This window comes from Lissotriton helveticus, chromosome 10 (genome assembly GCF_964261635.1).
Source record: "Lissotriton helveticus chromosome 10, aLisHel1.1, whole genome shotgun sequence".
NCBI classification, from domain to species: domain Eukaryota; kingdom Metazoa; phylum Chordata; class Amphibia; order Caudata; family Salamandridae; genus Lissotriton; species Lissotriton helveticus.
The window spans coordinates 991878970-991901753 of NC_136071.1; the positions used below are offsets into that span (position 1 = coordinate 991878970).

The 22784-nt window shown below is 46.4% G+C and overlaps 1 protein-coding gene across 3 annotated transcripts in view; it reads right to left on the minus strand.

Annotated features, from left to right (window-relative positions):
• The window catches only part of LOC144784709 (ATP-dependent translocase ABCB1-like), a 916046-nt gene that overhangs the window by 416691 nt on the left and 476571 nt on the right, over window positions 1-22784 (minus strand). For all 3 annotated transcript variants that reach the window (XM_078663661.1, XM_078663660.1, XM_078663662.1), the window contains one exon: window positions 5550-5765. In XM_078663661.1, coding sequence (XP_078519787.1) covers window positions 5550-5765 — 216 coding nt within the window. The remainder of the gene's footprint in view (window positions 1-5549; window positions 5766-22784) is intronic.

Below are 22784 nucleotides of genomic sequence, written 5' to 3' on the forward strand. Positions count from 1 at the left end.
GTGGAAAGAGTTGTATAACAGCAGGGAATTCCTATCCGTGGGTTTTTGATGTACACAGGTGTTAATAGTGCTCATATTGTACTCAATATCCAAATCCAGGTATACTGCCTTGTGTCTGTCGTATGTCCAAGTGAACTTGAGGTTGCCATCTTGGACATTAAGCGCCTCGTAGAATTCCTCAATTGGCTTAATTGAGGTTTGAGGAGTATAGTGGAATCCCTTATTACCATCTATGCAGGGTCCCGCTCTAGACCTAGGCTTCTTGCGACACAAGAGGTGATGGTTGAGGTTTTGCTACAAAGCACATAGCTCATAAGCTACAAAGCACATAGCTCATTAGTTCCAGCTTCAGGAGGGGCAGTGAGTAGTTCTATGTAGCACAGTTGGCACAACCCAAAACTCCTGCAAGGACGCAACCTGGCCCTAGATAGCCTGGAGACTGTAGAGACCTGGGCTTAAGTTGTCAACATTGACTAGGCTATCATGGCCGCCACACAGGAGTCCTTGTTCCTTCCGTTTCCTCCTCAGCGGTAAGGACTGATCGGCGGGGCTCCGTCGGCACTCCCTTAGTGTATTACTTATGTGCCTACTCAAGTTTGACTCAAGTTGTACTTCATTATTTATCTTTTTAAAGGCAGGAGCGAATGTGTTTATATATTTCCACACGCTTCCCAGCACTGAATATCTCCCGGCCACTAGGCTAAGATGGCGGACACATAAACATCAAAGTCCCGTGGTACGCAAGGAGGGGCGGCACCCTACCGGCGCTGCAGCCTTGTAGCCCCGGGATTCGCTTGGCGTGCGCGGCTGAGGAAAGGCGCCTTCCGAGCACGGCACGGTGAGAGGACGCCCGTTAGAGGATCTGAGCAGGAAAGTAATCTGGGCATACGGATGGGCGCTGTGTGGGGCATAGATGTTGTTAGCACCACTTTCCCAACATGCCACTCGGTATCGAGGGGCAGGATACCTAATGAGCGAAACATTGTGTTTTTTTTTAAAAAGTGAAAAAGTGGATGGGCAGTTGGTTGTGCGATTGAGATATCTTTTGCAGCATGGCATCATATGAGATGGGGAGCATTCGTTAATAGAGCGTTTCTCACATCAGTTATAGGCACGCCTTAGTTATGATACCGGGGCAGAACCTTGCGGAGTGTGTTGGTACAAACGAGGAGACAGCAATATGAAGCCTATGTCTCAGTTTGATTATGATACAAACGCATACACTTTACCTTTTACAGATTTTATAATGGAGCAATAAGGTACAGACTTACGGGAGAAGTGTTGATTGCCCTTATAGACACAGGAGCGGCCGGTATGAATGGCCTGGCTGCCCCCTGGTAATATTTCACTTTGTATACCCCATACCTTTCTCAGTATATCCAGGGTGCGTTGGCTCCTGGTGCAGGTCCACATGGTTTTAATTGGTTCTTTTACCTGTTCTCTTTTGGCAGCACACTATAGAACTAGTGTCCAAGACAGTGAAGTGACATTCCCAGAGTGCAGCCCTGAAGAAACTGCTTTAATACAACATAGCAGTGAAACATGTCGGCACTGGCAGTAGGTTGTGGTAGACATGATTAACTACCAGCCTTTTTATACAAGCACACCATCTCCGCCCTATGAATAAAGTTGGGTAAGGGACGGATTATTGGGTGTGTGTTTTTATGCACTTTGTTACTTTAGTTTCACTTTGTTTATATGTGTTGGTCACCAGCAGATAATTCTGCGCCTTCACTAGTTTGTCACTATATATGTTTGTTGTTTTGGACACTTCTTTCCTTTCATCTTATTTTTCTTTAAGACGCATGTGACAACCGATGATGAGACAGGGGCCTGTCTGGAAATTTGATACCAGTTACCCCGACGGTGGTGTTTCCGTGAGGTGTCACTTGCGTCTTTCACATTTTTTGCTCTAACAAGAGCAGTGTCCAACGCTGGGTGTGGATGCAGTGGTAATTCCCGTAATTCGGGTACACCTTAATTGTGGGTTCTGGTGTGCTGCCCTGGAGAACAGGTTTTTATACGTTGGCGGAGAACAGTGCATAGTGTCTCTTACAATATTGGTAAGAGAGTGGTAGGGAGTAGGACGTTTGGAACACCCCTCCTTAGTCACTGATTTGGTCGTACGCCGAGGGAGTGGGTCTTTATTGTTTTGTTGAAGTGTTGGCAGCCAACCAGTTTGCACGGCTCGAGATCGGGAGGGCTCGCGGATCCTTCATGTCCATATATATATATTTATAAATATTTAATTTTCTCAAAACTACTGAACGGATTTATACCATTAACAAAAAGAGTGCACTCTGGAACAAGAGCTACCTGTCTGCCAAATTTGGTACAATTCCGTTCAGCAGTTCAGGCTGTAGCTGCGTCAACAGTTACCTATGGAAATTAACATGGAGAAAACACGTTTTGGGACCCCCTTTTCTCTCAGTCCCAGCTTGACGAATTACCCCGAAACTTTCAGCACAAGAGCTGACCTGACCACCCCATTAGTTTTGAAAATTACACGAAGATTCATCATACAGCGCCAAAGATATTTGCAAAAGAATAAACGTTTTTTTAATGTAAACAAGGTCCTAACTATAACTTACTAAAGGCGATATATATATATATTTTTTTTTCCATAATGAGTTACAATATGAGGTAGGGGGTATATTTAGAATTTGGAGGATGGATATTCTGTCACAAATATGACCAACATCCCTTCTGATTGAATTCAGTAAATGATACATATTAACCAAACACAGGAACAATATTGATAAACCAAAGTGAATATGTAGTATTAGATATCCATTAGAAGAACCATAAAAGTCTTTATAAATTGTATGAGATGAGGAGAGGAAAAGGAAAAAGAGAGAGGGAAGGAAGGGAGGACAAAGGAAAGGTCATATTATGAGTCATCAATAGTAACAACAATGACATCAAGTTGCCTCAAGGATAATTTCATATAGTAAACAATATACATCTTAATATATACGAAGATGTAATTAAAGTATAAAAGAAAGACAGAGATAAACTTCATGGAGGGTGAAAATTCTCAGAAGATACGGGTATAATATTTAATTCTCTTTTCCCCAATTTCGCCTTATTCACCATTGCCCCAAATCCTTTTATACCCACTTTCTACTACTAATCAATGTCATTCTTGACGTATATACCTCTTTACAGAATTTCTCAAAGAAGATTCTTGTCTCTTCTCATATCACACAATTTTTGGATACTGACCCTAAGACTTTGGCAATCTATGTATATTTCTCCCTCCCTGATCCCTCTAGAACTAAATCTGAGTCTGAATTATTATGGGAGAGAGATTTGGGAATTTCTTGGACTAGCTCCTTTTAGGATAAGGTATGGGTACGCATATATAAAATCTCACTGTCTGCTGGTATTACACAATCTCTGTTTGTGTATATCATTGCCTATATTTTATTCCTTTGCAAAGTTCTAAACTCTCCTTGGATAGTTCTGCCAAGTTCTGGTTCCAGTCCTGTGACTCTCCTGATGCAGATTTGGTGCATATCTTATTCAATTGTCCCAATACTCGTATGTTTTTGGTACAAAATTTGAACTCAGATGAAGAGGATTTTTATTATTGCTTGCCCTTTTAATATTGTTCATCCATTTTTGGCTTCCCTGTCCAATTTAATTACTCCATCTGTGCCTAATTAGACATTCTATTAACAATTGCATTTAATGTGATTAACTTGAATTGGAAATCATCAGATAAGTGACCGATATCCCTTATGATGTATTACAAACACCATTGAATATAATTCACTTGCAATATGGAGGACGGGATATCGAGAACATTTGTGACAGAATATCCAATCTGCCAAACTCTAAATCAGGCCCATAAACGTATTTTACATAGTAACCACAACATCAACATGTTGATCATTCAATGAACAAGACACAGATTCAATAAGGGGAGGAATAGGATAATTACCAAAAAGTGAGAGGAAGAGGTTGTACTATGATGGATTGTAATGTGAGAAGAAGTGAAACAAGAAGAACAGTAGTGCGTGTCATTATGAGAAGTGAGAGGAGGGAAAGATCAGTGGTGTGGAAGGCAGGAAGAAATTGGGGGTTGAAGGCATGTGGGATAGAAGGGCAGGAAAGGGATCAAGAGGAAGAAAAATGAAGGAAAAAAGACAGGGAGCAGGATAGTAATAAAGAGAATTCTCAGAAGATACGGGTATAATATTTAATTCTCTTTTCCCCAATTTTGCCTTATTCACCATTGCCCCAAATCCTTTTATACCCGCTTTCTACTACTAATGAATGTCATTCTTGACGTATATACCTCTTTACAGAAGTTCTCAAAGAAGATTCTTGTCTCTTCTCATATCACGCAATTTTTGAATACTGACCCTAAGATTTGGCAATCTATGTAAATTTCTCCCTCCCTGATCCCTCTAGAACTAAATCCAAGTCTGAAATATTATGGGAGAGAGATTTGGGAATTTCTTGGACTAGCTCCTTTTAGGATAAGGTATGGGTACGCATATATTAAATCTCACTTTCTGCTGGTATTACACAATCTCTGTTTTTGTAGATCATTGCCTATATTTTAGTCCTTTGCAATGTTCTAAATTCTCCTCGGATAGTTCTGCCAAGTTCTGGTTCTAGTCCTGTGACTCTCCTGATGCAGATCTGGTGCATATCTTATTCAATTGTCCCAATACCCGTAGGTTTTTGGTACAAAATTTGAGCACAGATGAAGAGGATTTTTATTATTGCTTGCCCTTTTAATATTGTCCATCTATTTTTGGCTTCCCTGTCCTATTTAATTACTCCATCTGCCCTTAATTAGACATTCTATTAACAATTGCATTTAACGTGATTAGCTTGAATTGGAAATCATAAGATAAGTGACCGATATCCCTTTTGATGTAATACAAACGCCATTGAATATAATTCACTTGCAATATGGAGGACAGGATATTCAGCACATTTGTGACAGAATATCCAATCTGCCAAACTCTAAATCAGGCCCATACATGTATTTTACATAGTAACCACAACATCAACATATTGTTCATTCAATGAACAAGACACATATTCAATAAGGGGAGGAATAGGATAATTAACAAAAAGTGAGAGGAAGAGGTTGTACTATGATGATGTAATGTGAGAAGAAGTGAAACAAGAAGAACAGTAATGCGTGTCATTATGAGAAGTGAGAGGAGGGAAAGATCAGTGGTGTGGAAGGCAGGAAAAAATTGGGGGGTGAAGGCATGTGGGTTAGGAGGGCAGGAAAGGGATCAAGAGGAAGGAAAAAAGACAGTGAGCAGGATAGTAATAAAGAGATAGGGAAATGATGGATTGAGGTAGATAAGGCATGGAGAGAAGGGTTGCAGGTGAAGTAGCAACTGAGTCACGCCAAAGTAGAGCCAACCTTGTCAAGGAAGAGGAGAAGAGGGTGAGAAGATGAAGGCAATGATGGTGGAGAGAATGTGGTAAAGTATAGTGGAGGAGGAGGGAGAGAGGGCAGGAGGGAGAAAGGGAGAGAGGATGAGAAAACAGGTACTTTACTTTTAAAAGCTTACCTCTGGCTCGGGTTTTCTATTTTTCTTAGATTTCCTTTTCTTTATAGATGACTTCCTTCTTGAATTTCTACTCAGAGTCCTTACTACACTCTTCCTTCTACCGGTATTTTCAATAGGAATGATGGCTTGGTTATCTTCATCAAAGGTACCAAGTTCATCATCTGTATCAACTTCTGTACTCCCCTCTTTCTCTTCAACAATGTCCTTCTTTTGACTCTATATTAAACACAAAATTCAATTGCAAGTGATCATGTATTTTACTGGCAATGTCATTTATACTCTTTGTGGGTCGTTATTCCCTCAGTAGTACAGTAGTACAGTTGTCAAGGTAGTAGAACTACACATTGGTGATTGGCACCCACTGTGCAATTGCATACTGTTTTCTTTTTTTTTTCTGCAAGGGGAATGATTTTTGCCCACAGGAAAATGCCTTCCCCTGCGCCCAAAAAATGTTAATGAGTTACTTACTCTTTTCAATCATGCTCGGGAATTTAACCCAGGACTTTGCTGGAGTAAATCTCCACCCATGTCCAGGGTTGAGAAGGTGCTAAAGTACTTTGTGACTGTCCACAAGCACACAATTTTGAGAGGCTTAAAAAATGCATGATGATCCACCACTTCATCTATCCACCCTTTGTTTGAGATTTAGGCTTGCTAGGCACCCTTTTGTGAAAACCTCGCATGCATAGATTAAGGCAATTTTAGTTGCAAATGTTGGATTGTGGTTGAAAATGACATTGCGATTAAGGAGCCGTATACATAGTTTTTGGATATGCAAGATCCAATGCTTTAATTGAGCAGTATACCACACCATATAGTGTGGTTGACTACCCATTTTCGAGACTATGTGACATTTCTCATTACCAGTTTCTAACATGTGTTTCCATTGGATCAATTTATAGAAAGGTCCAGCACACCACAGAACAACTGTGCCCTACAACTACCCAAAGTCACCATAGAACCTTTGTCATGGTTTCAGAGAAACCGTTCATTGGATCAACGTAACACACCTACCCTCAGTTCACTCCTAGCACTATCAGTGATGGAGAGACCAGATATGGAACCAGCCTCAAACATACCCAGAGTAAATCACATCTGGCCCCTGGATGTAGTACCTGAAGAAACGAGTCAGATGCACACACTCAAACACAAATAAATGTACAGCAGAGGGCCTTATTTCGGTCCAAGGACATCATGTCAGAGCATCCGGTCAACTGCATTTATCAGATAAAGCCCAAACATCTAGTGGTAAGCATTACCCTAGGAAATACCCATGAGACACCTGAGTACCTGGACCACTTCAGAATGTGACATCCACTTGGTTTTAATGGCTTCTTCTATCAGAGTGGGCTCAAGCATCTCAACATACAATTTATGACCCACTGTACCAGTATTTCTCGCCCAAAGGGGGGTGAACACCACTTTAATGTACCCACTGTACTGTATAATGCATGCCATGTACCTAATGCAACTTGAATGCCAGCAAGATATGTGGCTGCTATTTACGGCCATTACTGTTTAATTAAACTTAAACTTAAGCTGTTCCTGATTGCTAAGCCTTGCTGGTCTCCTTTTTGATAATCAGAACCTGCTTCAACACATGTTTATATGTGCTGAGTTGCACTGAAACTAAGCAACATGTCATAAGCACATTTGCCCTTGCCCTTTGATGATATGCATGACAACATAAATAATTATTTTTCCAAATAGCTCATTGTTTTGTTTTTAAGAAAGACACAAATAAAAAAAGAACATTGGGTCCCATTATGATGGTTGTCGGACAAGTGTCCAACCGCCATGCTGTCGGGAATGTGACTGGCCGCCAGGGAGTCAGCGGTCCGGCCAGACAGATTACAATCTGACCACCATGGAGGCGGTCCAAAACATGCCTCGTAGCATTGAGGCTTGTGCTGCGGCCGAAAAAGGGCTGCAACACAAGCCTCAATGCTCCAAGGCATGTTTGTAAGTAGTGCCTGCCACATAGTGCAGGGATGTTTAGGAGAGCACCCCAGGGCCCATGGCGGAGGGCCTGGGGAAAGGGGGCACGCTAGTAGCCACCAAAGTCAAATTCCACCAGCATTTTCATGGTGGGTTAACCGTCATGAAACAGCCAGTGGAAAGGGACATTGTAATCCCTGCAGCGGTGCCTGAGCAGGCACCACCACCATTGTAGGGATTGCAGACTGTCCGACTAGGCTCCTTGAGCCAGTCGGATGTGTGGCGGATGTTCCCTTCTCACGCCCACCATCGTAATGCAGGGGCGGTCCTGCATGGGCCAATAGTGGTGAGACCGCCACCGATAGCCCGATGATGGCAGTCCTCAGAAACCGGCACACTATTCCATAAAATGATGCCCTAAGAGTCATGCAGGAGGACATTATATAGTTTTTCACATGGGTGTTGTGGTCTGTGTTACATATAATTTTAACATTTTAGAAAATGTATTTAGAATTCTGGATGCAGAACAACGCTTGTTGAAAGATCTTTTTCACCCCTCAGTCAGTAGGTTATCAGAGCACAGTTGAATACATTTGAGGTCTATGCTTGGCATTCAGCTCACCGGGCCTTTGAACAGTTTGTCACCAGCACTCTTTCTTCTACAAACTAAGCACTGGGTCTAGCTACAGACAGAGCCATTGCCTTATCTTGAGGGGCCCACTTCAGTCAAAAGCTTATCCACTTTCTGCAGCATTTTACAGATGTTTTGAAATGTGTTTTCCTGTATCTTTGAACTAGGTGCCTCATTTACAAGAGGCCTGCACAATTGGAGAGTTACAACCTTGTCTTACTCTGCATCAAGGAGGCATTCCAAGGGCATTGTGGTGGGTTTTCCCACACAGCACCCATGGTTTTGACACATTCCTAGAATTACAAGGCTCTGCAGACCTGGAAAAGCTTCCACACTGTGTGCCTCCCTAGGGGAGGCGTAACGAGGAGAAATAACTTTATTTCTCCTTGTTATTTCCTCTTTCTTGATGTGCAGCACACATACAAAGAGGAAAAGGCCTCCATTGATTGTTTTTGGGCAGGAGGTATATCTTCCTGCACAAAAACAATCATACCAACAAGATAGACACCCTTGGACAATAGCGAAAGGGTTCCTGCGTTGGCGTTGGGCACCAATTTGTGTGCAGTCATAAAGGATCAGAATGTGGCGCTTTTCATTAATATGGTGCATTCCTTCCCTTTACTTTTGACGCAGGGCTACACAATAAAGTGACTTGCTGCACTGCCCTGCGTAAAAAACTCATAAATGAAGCCTTATGTTCTTTACTTAATTCCAGTCTAATGCCATGTTTCTGGGGTCTTATGATTTTTTGCCACAGTCACACGTACAACAGAATGCAAGTAGCTTCTGTTTGTGCTGATTATATTTGTGCATTCTTTTTTACCATGAAATGCATAACACATTTTGTGCTACAATACAGTGAAAAATGACAGATTTGCATTTCACATAACTATGCATAATTTTGCTGACAGTTTTTTAAATTACCCAAATGGAAATTCTGCATTCCCCCATTCCATGAGGCACTATCTAATGGGCAGAGTGCTGTTTCGAGTATTTCTCTCTTTACTGTGCTGTACCTTGTAGAGCCCAACACCTTGGATCCACTCAGAAAAGGTTGAATATGCATGTTCTTTAATTAGGTTGCAAATGTGTTTTTTGACAGTGGGAGCATTTCCATGTGACATACATAACAGATAATAAACAGCACTAGGGTAATTCTGACAACAGCTTTCCTCAGTGTTGGGTGAGATGATTACTGCACCCAATAAAATCCGACAGCACTCTCTAAGGATTTATGCTACTCCAATCTAACTTACACTCTGGATGAAGCTGAGCATTTAGCAGTAGAAAATGCAATCTGGTCTGTACATCCACAACCCGCTTCCTCAGCGAAGCGTCCTGATCTCAACAGGCAAAAATTAGTCACAACCTTGGAACATCTAGGCTTAAGAGTAATAAATGGCTGAAATCAGGATGATAGGCCTCCGAGATAAACATTGCATGACACAAATTCATGGTCAATATAAGACAACATAATTCTTACCTCTTCATACACATGAGTTAATATGTAGTCAAATAAACTGAAGTGACCATTTTTACCAGCACCTAAAGCTGAGCATAAACCCTCCAAGGCACATAGTGGTCTGGTCGTGTTATATGGCCCTTAGGGACATTATCAACATTGCTAAATTTGCATGAGCTTTGCTGCCATGATGCTGCTTTTGAGCACGTTACTACATGACTTGGTGTTTGCAAGACTGTTTGTGCCTTTTACATGAGAACAGGATGCTTTTCACATTCTCTGGCATTCCTGGAGTTTAGCATGAACACAATGTGCAAGGTCGATAAACAATGCCCCTTGTTATTCTGTTCTGGTCAGTCCCTCGCACCTAGACATAACATGCTACACACAGCTACAATACTGAAGACTTATGCTTTGATATTACAAGGTTGCATGTTGTTTTAACACACTTGGAGAAAGCTGTTCCATGGAGATGAGCTCCGCTGCTCCTATGATGTAAAGCTTACATCCAGGCTTTAAGGTCTGGGGTGTGCTGTCAAAGCCCAGAGATCTTCCTTTATATAAAATAAACTTCTTCTTGTCAAGGGGAGGGTTGTTAGGTCTCGTTTTCCTTTATCCACAGTCTTTATGTAATGACTTCTCCCTTTTGTACTCTATGGAATTGTAACAATGTTAACTGTGCTTAGTTTATACATTTTGCTGCTGGTAGTGGCTTGTATACTGTATTGTAGAGCACAATAGTTAAAATAAACATTTTGAACTTTTTCGGTGACTCTGCATATTCTTATTGTAGACATTTACTAGTGAGTGAGCGAAAGAGTATGTCTTGCTCCCGCGATTCCTGAGACAGTCGGGAATGTTGTGTTCTAGTTGGTCTAATCATTTGTAGCTTGGTGATTGTTGGACTGGCCCTTTTTGCAGGGTCATCCCTGAACTTTTTGCCTTCCTCCTGTATTTTGTTTTGACCTGTTGGCTGTGTTATGCCTCTGGGCACTTTACCACTGCTGATCAGTGCTAAAGTGTATATGCTCTCTATGTTAAATTGATGTATGGATTAGTGACTCCATAATTGGCTTGTTTGGTTTACTTGTCAGACCCTAGTACAGTGCACTGCATGTACCTAGGGTTTGTAAATCAAATGCTGCTGGTGAGCTTGCAGCACTGGTTGTTCCACCCACAGAAGCAGCCTGTAAAGTGTGACTCAGGTCTGCCATTGCAGAACCTGTGTGCAGTCTGGTACTGTCATGTTGACTGGCAAGTGCACTCACTTGCCAGTCCCTAAACCTTCCCTTTTCTGCATATTAGTCACCTCTGTGGTAGTCCCATGGGCAGGGTGCATTGTAGGTAAACGGTAGGACATGCCCTGATGTGTGTGGCATGTCCTAGTAGTGAATGACAGACATTTTATTTTTCACTATAGCAAGGCAACTGTTTCCCATAGGCCAGAATGGGCAGTTTGATTATAACATCTTATAATCCTGATTGACTCAGGGAACTAGGTAGAAATTTGAGTTTAGTATGCTTGAACTCAGAATGATAAAATACATCTTTTAGTGAAGTTGGTTTTAACATTCTGTGTTTGAAAATACCACTTTTAGAAAGTAGGTATTTTCTTGCACAACTATACAAGCCTGCCTCTGCTAGGTTGTGTATTCCTTGTCTGGAGTTTGAGTGACAGAGGCTGTGGGATTCCAGGAGGCAGGGTGTGTCAGCACAGGGCTGAATATAGAGATCTGCATGTAGATAGGAGGGAGGAGTTGCACCTGGGACCTGAATAGGGCTGTGCCTGCCTTCCACCATGCTGGCTCCACCTCCTGTGGTGCGTCTGATGTCCCTGGCCCACACTGTCAAAGGAAAAATGGAGTCTTGTCAACGAAGTGCTCCAGGACTGCACATAACTGTTTTGTACTAGGCACAGACACTCTCTGCCTTCAGTGCCAAAGTATTTTGGTGTATAAAAGAGGGGACCCAGACCCCAGAACTTTAGATCACTTTTGGGAAACAAGAAGAACCTTTGCTGAGGAGAGGAAGCAGAGAAACTGAGGAGATTATCCCTTAGCTGAGTGCTGTTTGGGGGATTGCCCTGCAGTGGTTGCCTGACTGCCAAAGAAAGGAGACAAGGACTTTGTGCTCCTTTCAAATCAACTTGCTGAAGTCTCAGGGACAACAGACTTCACCAACCAGCTCCCCTGCCTTCCCTTGCAGGGAATTGAAGTGCCTAATGTTGAGCTGGGCCTTGTGAGAGACTGCGTGTTGCTGGGAGCTGGAAGCGTGACTCGAGACAAAGTAGTGTGTCGCCGCCACAGACGTTGTAGTTGCATCACCGGAGAATAGTGTCGCTGTTGCAGTAGATGCTGTCTCATCACCAGAGAAGCGTGCCTCCACTGCCGCTGTCACCATCGCATCACCAGAAGCACCTTGCATCACCGAAGAAGAGTGTCGCAGTCGTAGCAGACGCCATCCCATCACCGGAGAAGTGTTTCGAAGGGCCTGTCGTGGCTCAGTAGAATCGTTGTGTCACCGCATGGCCATCGGGCGCGCGCGCGCATCGTTGTAGCATCAAGAAGAAGACGCCATTTTGTTTCATTGCATCATATCTTCATCGCATCACGGCACTGCTGGTCGCATCACCACGGAAGTGCAGTAAGAAACCGACGTATCACCTCCACACGCAGAGAAGAACCGACACATCCCCAACGCAGCAGTAGGGACCCGAAGCATCACCGTTCTTACGTCTAAGGAACCGACGCATCACCTTCCCTGCAACACTTTTGTTGTATAGTGTTACGCATCCAAAGGTACATTGAACCTAAAGTGTTGCATTTACAGCTAAAGAGAGGCCCGATGTACGTAATTTCGATTTACCTACTCTTAAATACCGAATCATACCGATTCGGTATTTAAGAGTAGGTAAATTTGAAGTAGGCAGATGTAGGTAAATTTCTTTTTTAAATTACCGAATCTGTATGATTCGGTAAATACAGATTCGGTAAAAATACCGAATCTGTAAATACATGCCCCCTACATTGGAAAAGGCATTTACCGGTCGCCGTTACCGACCGGTAAATGCCTACCTACATCGGGCCCCAAGTTATTTCTACCATTTTTGAAGTACAGTATTGTGGATTTTTGTTGTTTGAGGTCTTGTGTTAAGTCTGTATAAAAATACCTATTTTTATACTACAACTTGTGTGGTGTCCATCTGAAGTGTTGACACCCGGGTTACTGTATGTGTTCACAAATGCTTTACATACTACCTCTGAGATAAGCCTGCCTGCTCGTGCCAAGCTACCAAGGTGGTGAGCAGGGGTTATTTTAGGAGTGTACCCCCTTACCCTGATAAGACGCAAGGGTCCCTACTTGGACAAAGGTACCTACCTCTGCCAACTAGAGACCCCCAAATCTAAAGTCATGTTTGGAGGAGAATGAATGTGACAATATAGCTAGTCAGTTTTTGGATTTTGGGTACTAATGTGGTAGGTTGGTACACCCCTATACACTGAGTTTTCCTGTGCATAGTTCTGTGTATGTGCAGAATCCCTGCAACAGTTGAAGTAGGGAAGTTAAAAATAACTAACCTGAAATGCTTACAATGGATGTCCAATACACTTTCCGAACTAGCGAGTCTGGTTAAGAAATATTGGAGTTTAATAACACTTCTAACTGCAGCCTAACAGAGGCCTGGAGGGTTTTCTATCTAGCACAAGCACCCATAGTAAAATGCGCAAGAAGGCAACTAAATAGGTGGTCCGATGACCTCACAAACACGACTTTTGTTTTAAAAAGGGAACTAGAAAGGATAGTTAGGAGCATAAGAAACAACAACGCTCCAGAATGTACATGGAAGAAAACAAAAAATCTCAGGAAGCATTATAAAGAACAAATCTGGGAGGACCCGAAAATGTATAAAGATGGATTTTGGACAAAACTTCTTTTTTTTTTTTTTGTCAAAATAATTTTTATTGAATTTTATTTTTTTGTCAGAGAGAAAAAAAAAAAGAAAAAAAAAAAAGAAAGAAATCAGACTCAAGGCACAATCCGCCAATATGCCCTCACAGGGGTAACCATGAATCAAAGCTTGCCGCTCATATCCACCAGCACAGACGTGCGAACGTCCCTCACATGTCCCACTATACCCCAGCCCTTTCTGTGGCTAGAAGTACCAGGAGTGCAATCACGAGGGGCCTAGATGCAGTGACCGTGTCTGATGCGGGACATGAGCTCCCGGGGCGGCGTACCTGCACAGGTGTCACAGCATTGCTCGAATCTCGTAAGACCCGTCCTCCGATCAAATGTCAGTGTGGGCCATCTGCAAGGGGACCCCCGTGGGGCCCCCAGACTCCAAGCTATGTAGTGCATCAGGAGTCAACCAAGTAACATGAAAGAAGCCCCAACTCCCGCCCTCCCCCCCAACACCCGCTACCCTCCCCTCCCACCCTCCCCAGTGTTGGTGATGCAAAATATTAGGATCTCAACCACAGAGTAACCTCAAATTTGGAACAAGTGCATGGCCCTAACCGTGGGTGGGCAGACTGCGGAAGGCAAACCCTTCGAAAGGAAGGTAACAAGGGGACCCCATCGGAATGCAAAGTTCTTAAAGTCTTCTCGGGATATATCTGACATGCGCTCCAAACTCAACAGGTGCCACAGGCGAGAGTGCCAGAGGGACATAGCCGGTGTCACCTTCTGCTTCCAAGCTGCTGCAATAGCTAGTTTAGCAGCTCCCAGGCAGAGCCACATAATTCTCTTGTCGTCCCTGGTCTGATGTTCCAGTAAGGGGTCCCTAATGCCCAGTAAGGCCTCAGTCATAGAGATCGGGATGGGGTATCCCAGGATGGTCTTAATTTGTGCCAGGATCTCTTCCCAGAAGGGCCGAATGGAAGGGCAGTCCCACCAGATGTGTTGGAAGTCCCCCAGGAGGCCACAACCCCTCCAGCATCGATCAGAAGTGCCGGGGAATATTTTAGCCAGCTTAGATGGGTATAAATACCAGTCTGACATTACTTTCAAATGGGCTTCCCTAAGTGCCGTGGAACGGTTGAATTTAAAGATGTCGGACCATAGGTGAGTCCAATCCGCCTCGGAAATGTCGCGCTGGGCCATCCCCTCCCACCAAGCCATGTATCGCGGGCACGGCGCTACTTCTGTGGACAGAAGGAGCTTGTATATGGCCGAAATAGCCCCCTTCATGGATTTTGTTTTGATGAGAAGTGTTTCAAATGCAGTGAGCGGCCTGGTGGCACCCTCTCTAACCCGTGGGTCAAGAGCCCAGTGTAATAGCTGTGTGTGGTGGAACCTCTCCTGGCCTCTCACTCCGTAGTCTCTCGTGCAATTCTCGAATGTAAGGGGGTCATAGTTATGGAATAGATGTGTCAATGCGAGGCAACCCCCCTCCCTCCAAGCGTTAAAGGGTCCCTCTAGAAGCGCCGGTGGGAAAAGGGAGGAGAAGTGGATGGGGGTGAATGGTGATGGGAAGGATGTCCACCCCTCCCGTGATGCCACTGAGTCCCATACCTTAAGGGTAGTGCGAGTCGGGGTACTTAGATATGCGTTGAGGGGCCTGTCCTTTTTCTCTCGCCATATTAGGTCCCATATTGTACGACCCGCTACGCTACGATCCATATGGAGCCAGTGCTTCTCTGATTCCTTCTGGGACCATTCGATCAGGATACGTAGTTGGGCCGCCTTATAGTAGAGCTTAAGGTCAGGGAGACCAGCTCCCCCTTCTCTTAGTGGCCGCCTAAGCATGGAGAAAGCGAATCGAGCCCGCCCCCCTTGCCAAACAAAGCGCAGGACCATAGATTTCGCTCACCTGAAGAAGTCCTCTCCTAGTTCAATGGGGAGGGCCTGAAATAGGTATAGCAGCTTAGGGAGTAGTGTCATCTTAACCGCATGTATGCGTCCCAGCCAGGAGAGAAAGAGCGGCTTCCATCTTGTCAGGTCCGCCTGGATGCGGGAGAGCAGAGGGGGAAAGTTAGCTGTATATAGTTTCTCCAAGGACGGTGTTAGTTGCACCCCCAGGTACGATATGGAAGAGGTCGCCCACGCAAAAGGCGTTAAGGATCGGAGACGCACGGAGTCCGCGTGAGAGAGGGTCAGATTAAGGATTTGGGACTTAGATAGGTTAATCTTAAAGCCCGCCGCTCTCTCAAAGGAGTTAAGTACTTCCTGCAATAGTGGGAGTGAAGCCGCTGGGTTAGCCAAGGAGAGGAGGACATCGTCCGCAAAGAGGGAGATCTTATGGGACTCCCCGGTGAATGGCAGACCCTCGATCCCCCGGTGTTCCCTTATCGCTATGGCCAGGGGTTCAATACTGAGAGCAAACAGCAGGGGGGACAGGGGGCAACCCTGTCTGGTCCCCCTGGAGTGGCAAAATGAGGCAGACTGAACCCCGTTTACGGAGACCTTAGACGTTGGATGTCTATAATTGGCCTGAAGCATTCGTATGAATGTGGGAGAAAAGCCAAACGCCTCCAGTGTGGACCACAGGAAGTCCCAATCCACCCGATCGAATGCCTTCTCGGCGTCTAGGCCGACCAGGATCGCCGGGATATGTAACTTGTTGGCTTTCTCGATCAGGTGGACGATGCGTCGGGTATTATCATGCGTTTGGCGCCCCTGTATGAAGCCAGACTGGTCTGGATGAATAATGAGCGGCATAAGTCCAGCCATGCGCTTGGCCAGTATGGAGGAGTAGAGTTTCGCGTTGATGTTCAGGAGGGCTATGGGCCGATAGGAGGAGCAGCAAGTGGCGTCCTTACCTGGTTTGGGTAGCACCGAGATTACCGCTTCCGCCATTGAGGCAGGAGTGTCACCCTCCGCAGCCATCGTATTAAAGAGTCGAACAAGATGGGGACCAACGTCCGCCAAGAATGTCTTATAAAAGACTGCGGTATACCCGTCTACACCGGGTGCCTTATGAGGTTTTAATGTCTTAACGGCTAATTGCACCTCCTCCAGGGTAATAGGCGCAACTAGGGTCGCATTCCACTCCTGGGATATCTGGGGAAGCGGTAGGTCCCTAAGGAAGGCCCGTTGGTGGGTCGGGGAAAGGGCGTCCGCCGTGTACAGCGCGCCGTAGAAGGCTTCAAAGAGTCCCGCCTTGTCTTCATCTTTATGTAGTAGCTGCCCCGTCTTGTCCTGAATACCCCCAATGTATTCCCTCTCTCTCTTGTCCTTCAGTTGTCTTGCTAGCTGTTTCCCCACTTTGTTGCCCTGGGTGTAGGAGAGGTTGCGCAGTTTGAGTAGGGTGAATTCTGCCCTATTATTATATATGGCTCGCAGTTTGCCCCTGAGTGCTGTTAGAGCGCGAAGTGTCTGCCTAGTGGGTGTAAGTTTGTGAAGTCGTTCAGTGGCCTCTAGTTCCCCCTCCAAGCTTTCCCTTTCCTTCGCCCTCTGTTTGTTTAGAGCCGAGTTAAGCGCTATGCATTTGCCACGTAACACCGCCTTGAAGGCGTCCCAAGTATTGAACTCAGACGTCTCTTCTGGGCTGTTCAGGGAGAAGAATTCCCTGATAGTGTTCCTTAGCTGTGTAACCGTGTCCCTATCCCTCGTCAAAGCCTCAGGGAAGTACCAACGGGCCGGTCGAGGAGTCCGACCCAACCATGAGAGGCAGATTGTATACATACCGTGGTCAGAGACGGAGATGGGCAAAATCTTGGCATCCTGGAGGACACCCTGCAGGGACTGACTCATAAAGACGTAATCCAGCCATGAATACGACCTGTGTACATGTGAATAGAAGGAATAATCGCATGTGTGGGGGTATAAAGTGCGCCAAGTGTCCAAGAGGCCCATATCCCCCATTTGTGTCTGGATGGACTCAGGAAAGGTACCCATGTCGGAACGACGTGTGTGTGTGCTATCAAGTGTGGGGTGCCAGACCAGGTTAAAATCCCCCAAAAGAAATAGAGGACCCTCCGCAAAGTCGGCTACCCTCCCCAGCAGCGAAGTCAGGAAAGCTTTTTGCCCAGTATTGGGGGCATAAATCGCCACAAGGGTGCATAACCTCCCCCTCAGGTGGCCCTTAAGCATCAGCCATCTCCCCTCCCTATCTCCGAGTGAGTCAGTGGGTTGGAATTGGGCACTGGAGCTGAAAGCAAGAGCTACCCCTTTCTGTTTAGTGGAGGACGAGGCCTTATAAATGAGGGGGTAATTTTTGTGTTTAAGACGGTGGTCCTCAGTTTTCAGTAGATGTGTTTCCTGCAGAGCCACTATATCTATATGATGGTCTAGAATGTACTTCCAGACCTTTTGTCGTTTCTGTGGCGAATTAAGGCCTTTGACATTCCAGGTTCCTATAGTCAGCGGCATGGTAGAGCAATACCTGGTCTTCCCGCTATAGGGGCCAGTCCCCGCTTCAAGCTGCCCCGCGATGGATTCTCATCACTCTGTCCCTCCCGTGGCTGCAACCCGTTGCCTGCAGCGATGACAGGACTCCCTTCCTCCCCTATCGCAGTGTTAAAAACCAGCCTTCCCAACTCCCTCCCCGCAGCCCACCCCCCTCCCCACAAGGATCCCACTGTGAGAGGTAAAACATTGTGTACAACACTCCCCCCTCCCTCCCCAAGAACTCCCCCCAGAAACAACAAAAAAGAACCATGGAGCAGAAAGCCCCAACTTGTAGTCATTGTCCCAGGCCTATGAAAAGTTAGTCCAGGCCCGCCGAACAGGAAAGAGTGGGTGGGTTGTGTGGCAGTGGCGGCTCGACAGCTCGAGACCCCCCGCCCCGTCCCCAAATCGCCCCGCCATACTTAGCTGAACATGACCTTCAGTCCAGGCAATCACGAGTCAGCACCAGTGTCCTTGGAAACGTCCTGGATCGCAGCTGCCTTTTCCTGTGCCATCGTTTCAGGATTCGGCTTGAGGTGTTTCCTGGAAGGGCGTCCTCTGCACACTTTTTGCCAGCCGTCGCTGGTTGCACCCTGGGACCTGGACAGGGCCCCCGAGGTCTGTATCGCCCCCTCCTCGACTTGCTGAGCTTCTTCGAGAGGAAGGCCCAGGAGGGCACAAGTGTCCTGTAGGGATCGCATCTGATGGAGGACCCCATTCCACCTAAAGATCAATCGGAAGGGATGACCCCATGAGTATTGAACCCCCTCCTTGCGCAGGAAAGTGGTGGCCATTCTGAAGGACCGTCGTTTTTGCAGGGTGATAGCGGAAAGGTCCTGAAAGAGTTCTACTTCAAGGCCCTTAAATTGAGGGGGAAATCCGGCAGAAAGGCCAAAATGTCCGGCGGGGGGCCACGATCTCGCCGAGCCGGACCCACCCGGTGGAACCTATCGATGCGTATTTCAAAGTCCTCCTCTTCATCGAGCACTGTGCAGAACAGGGCCTGTAGATACCCCGTCATATCTTCCCCTTCTGCTGTCGGTGGAACATTGCGGATCCGGATGTTGTTCCGCCTCGAGCGGTTCTCGAGGTCCTCTGTGTGGGCCTGAAGCTCTGTCTGTTGGTCGTTGAGCCGGATAATTTCCTGTCTCAGGTGTTCCACTTCCTCGCTTCTGGCCTGGCCTTCAAGTTCGGCAGAGGCCACCCTCTCCCCGAGGTCGTCGACATCACGTCGCAGTTCTTTGTAATCCCCCGCCATTTCCTGTCTGAGGGCTTGAATATCTTCTTTAAGGGAGGTGAAGAGGGTCTCCATGAACGCTTTGGTCGCCGGGGCCTCCTTCTCGTCGTGGTCTTTCCCCTTGGCAGGGGGTGCCTGAGTCTGCTCATCAGGGCTTTTGTCGTTCTTGGCGGGACCCTTGGCCATCATGTCGGGTATGGTGCGGTTCCCTTTGCGATTGGAGGACGACACCTTGTCTCCGTTGATGTTGCCCAACCAGGCGCGCCGAGCAGATCCGGCCGAGGGGCTGCACCCACTTCCCGCTCACGGGCCTCCTGTCTCTCGCTTGGAGCCCCCTGCAGTGCCGAGGAGACCAAGCACCCCCTCAATGGCCGTTCCTCGCCGGGGTCCCCAATAATGTCTTCCGCTCCCCTGGCCACGGGCTATGGGTCCTCCCGGCCTCCCCGGTCCGTTACAGCTCCTTATCTTCGGGTGGCGCCTCTCCGTATACTCCGCAGTCCCCGGAACACCTCCGGCGCAGTCGCCCAACCCGGCCAAGAAGCCCCTCCTGTCGACCTTAGGTCTGCTCCACCTCCCGCGAGGCCCTTCCAGCTACAGCCCGGTCCCCAGGCGTTGGGGGGCTCGAGAATCGTGCCTTGTGGTCAGCCCAGCACTTGCCTGCAGTCACATCCGCCGTGTCCCCGCCGCGCAGGCCCAAGCCGGGACCTCGCGCACCGCTCCCAGCCACCTATGTAGGGATCCTCGTCCGGCGGCCGCACCACAGTCGGTGCCACAATCAGCGGGAGGGCTGTTTCCGCCTCTTCTCCGCGAGGGCTCCCATGCGGTTCCTCCGTGCCTCGCCCGGCCTTTGCCCACTCCGCCGCCTCGGCTGCCTCTTCGCTATCTGCCCCTCCGGCGCTGCAGCCCAAACCGGCCAAGAAGTCTCTCCTGTAGGGCACTGATCTGCTTCCCCTCCCGCATGGCCCTGCCAGCCACAGCCCGGCCCCCAGGCGCCGGGGGGCTCGAGATCGTGCCTGATAGTCAGCCCAGCCCGGGCATGCAGTCACCTCGGTCGTGTCCCCGCAGCGCAGGCCCAAGCCGGGGCCTCGCGTACCGCTCCCAGCCGCCGATGTAGGGACCCTCTTCTGCCGGCCGCTTCCTGGGGGCTCCGCAGCCGATCAGCAGTAGCCGCTCCTTCTGGACCCGCACCACAGTCAGGGGGGCCCTCGGTGCCGCAAACGGGGGCTCACAGACGCGGGGAAGGGCCGCTTTCACCTCTGCTCCACGAGGGCTCTCACGCGGCCTCTGCACTCTCCGCCGCCTCGGCCGCCTCTTTGCTGTCTGTCGGGCGGTCGCGGGTTCCTCAGCTGCTCCCGGGGTGCCCAGGAAGCCTCCCGGCACCGCTGCCAGCAAAACCAGGGGAATTGGGTCGTTTATAAGGGCGATTCGTGGATTGAGGACAGGGAGCCTCCGGAGATCTCGTCTAGCTAGGCCGCCATCTTAGCCACGCCCCCAAAACTTCTTTTTAATGCCAAACAATCAAATACTAGAGCCTTCTGGGAAACAGTGAATAGCATCACAAGAGTTTCATGAGTAATAAACAATTCTAGTGTATCAGAGGATGCCAGGGTTGTTCATTTAACCAAATCATTCACCAAAGGTACACCCCCAGGTTATCCAAAGCAGGAAAATAGCTACAACTACAATATGAGTAACGCATGCATTGCTCTGGATTGTCCACTTCGGTAAGCTACTGAGTATTACCCAACCGAGAAGGTTGCAAAAGTAATAAAGACATGGCGAAGGGATGGAGTTCCAGGGCCAAAGGGCACTCGACAGTCTATTTTCAAACTTAACCATGAATACTGGGCAATCCCTCTGTCTGCACTATACAAGGATGTGAGATTAATGGACACAATTCCCAGGAGCTGGAGAAAATCAATGAAAACAAAAACTGTTGTTAAGGGTGAAGACCGGTCTGACCTGGCTAACTATAGGCAAATAGCATTGATAGACTTTAAAGCTAAATATTACACATGGCTGATCCTAAGTTAGCTAATTGAATGGTTGAAGAACAATAATCTAATCCCTCTAAACCAGACAGGGTTCCGCAGAGGATTTGGAACAACCACAACTACCTTAGCAGTTACATTATTAGAAGACAAGTGAATGCACTTACGGAAAAAGTAACATCGATGCTTCAAGGACTTTAAAGCAACTTTTGAGTTAGTAGATTGGAGCTTGTTGTGGACAAAATTAAGGATGTGGGGTCTCCCAGATAAAATAATTTGAGTCATAGTGCAGCTATACATGCAAATCTGGATTCAAGTCAAATTCGCTGATAGCACAAGGCTATCAAGGAGAATCAAAACCGAAATCGGCCTTAAACAAGGCCATGTTTTAGCCCCACACCTGTTCAATCTGTTCATGGCAGACCTCTTCGCCATGACATGATCAGGTAAATTCCCAACCTCCCCATCTGGGCACTTTGTGTGTGACACATCTTTCCTATGCAGACAACATAGTCTTAATCAACCAAACAAGAGTGGGAATTCAAAGAGCACTCAATCAGCTAGCAAACTATGCCAAGATTAATGAATTTAAAATTAACACACCGTAAACAATGTCCATCAGGAATTGAGCTGGTCCACATCTTATAAATTAAGCTTGGTGAAGAAATCCTAGAGGAGGTCAGCAGTTACAAATAATTGGGTCTGTGTATAGACAACAGATTGAACTTCCAAAGGCACAAACAGTACGTTGTTAAAAAAGGTAACGGCCCGATTTAAATGTTATGTTCAGTGGCAAAGAAGCTGAACGGGCCTTCTCCAAGTCACAATTGGCAGTCATAACAGTGGCATATGCAAGTGTGGTGTTGCATGTTAAGAAGCATCACTTTTGGATATACTACAAAGCTACACAATCAAAAGAGAATTTGGCCTTCCACAGAATGCTTCTCCTGCCAAAGTTTGCTTGGAATTTAGTCTTACGCAACAAATTCTAGGGCGCAGATACTCAACAATAAAAACAGGGTATAAAATCAGTTCACAGAGCCAGTTTACTAAATAATGCCTTATGGCAGGCTCAGGAAGAAGACTCCCCCCCCCATTCCACTCATAGCAAATACCTCAGATCATCCAAAAAGGCTGTGGCATTCAGCATCCTATGATGACTATCATTCAACAACATATGACAATTGCATAGCTTAAAAACACTATAGAACTATATAACACCCTGGCAGTTTGAACTCTCAGTACGAAAGATCCGATTATGATGATTCTATGATTGCTAAATTTAACTAATATTTTTTTGAATTAATAGTACTATATCACTTATTTTATGGCATTATGATGTTTCTCTATATGCATTTATTTATGGTATTATGGTGGTTCTAAAATAGATGAAACTAATGAGACTACTTCTATTTTTAATTGAATTACTATTGGTTAGATTCTAATGGTACTACAGCACTTTATGTATGATATTATGGCAGCTTTACCTTGGATTAAAAGATTGTTTGCAATGTAATATCAATAACTTATTCAGGCACGATTACATCATGCTCCAATGGCAATGATAGCCCAGAAGTCTTACTTCACAAACATTGCTCTCTCTGTTGTACTGTAATATTGTTATAGTCGTTAGTAACTTAAACAA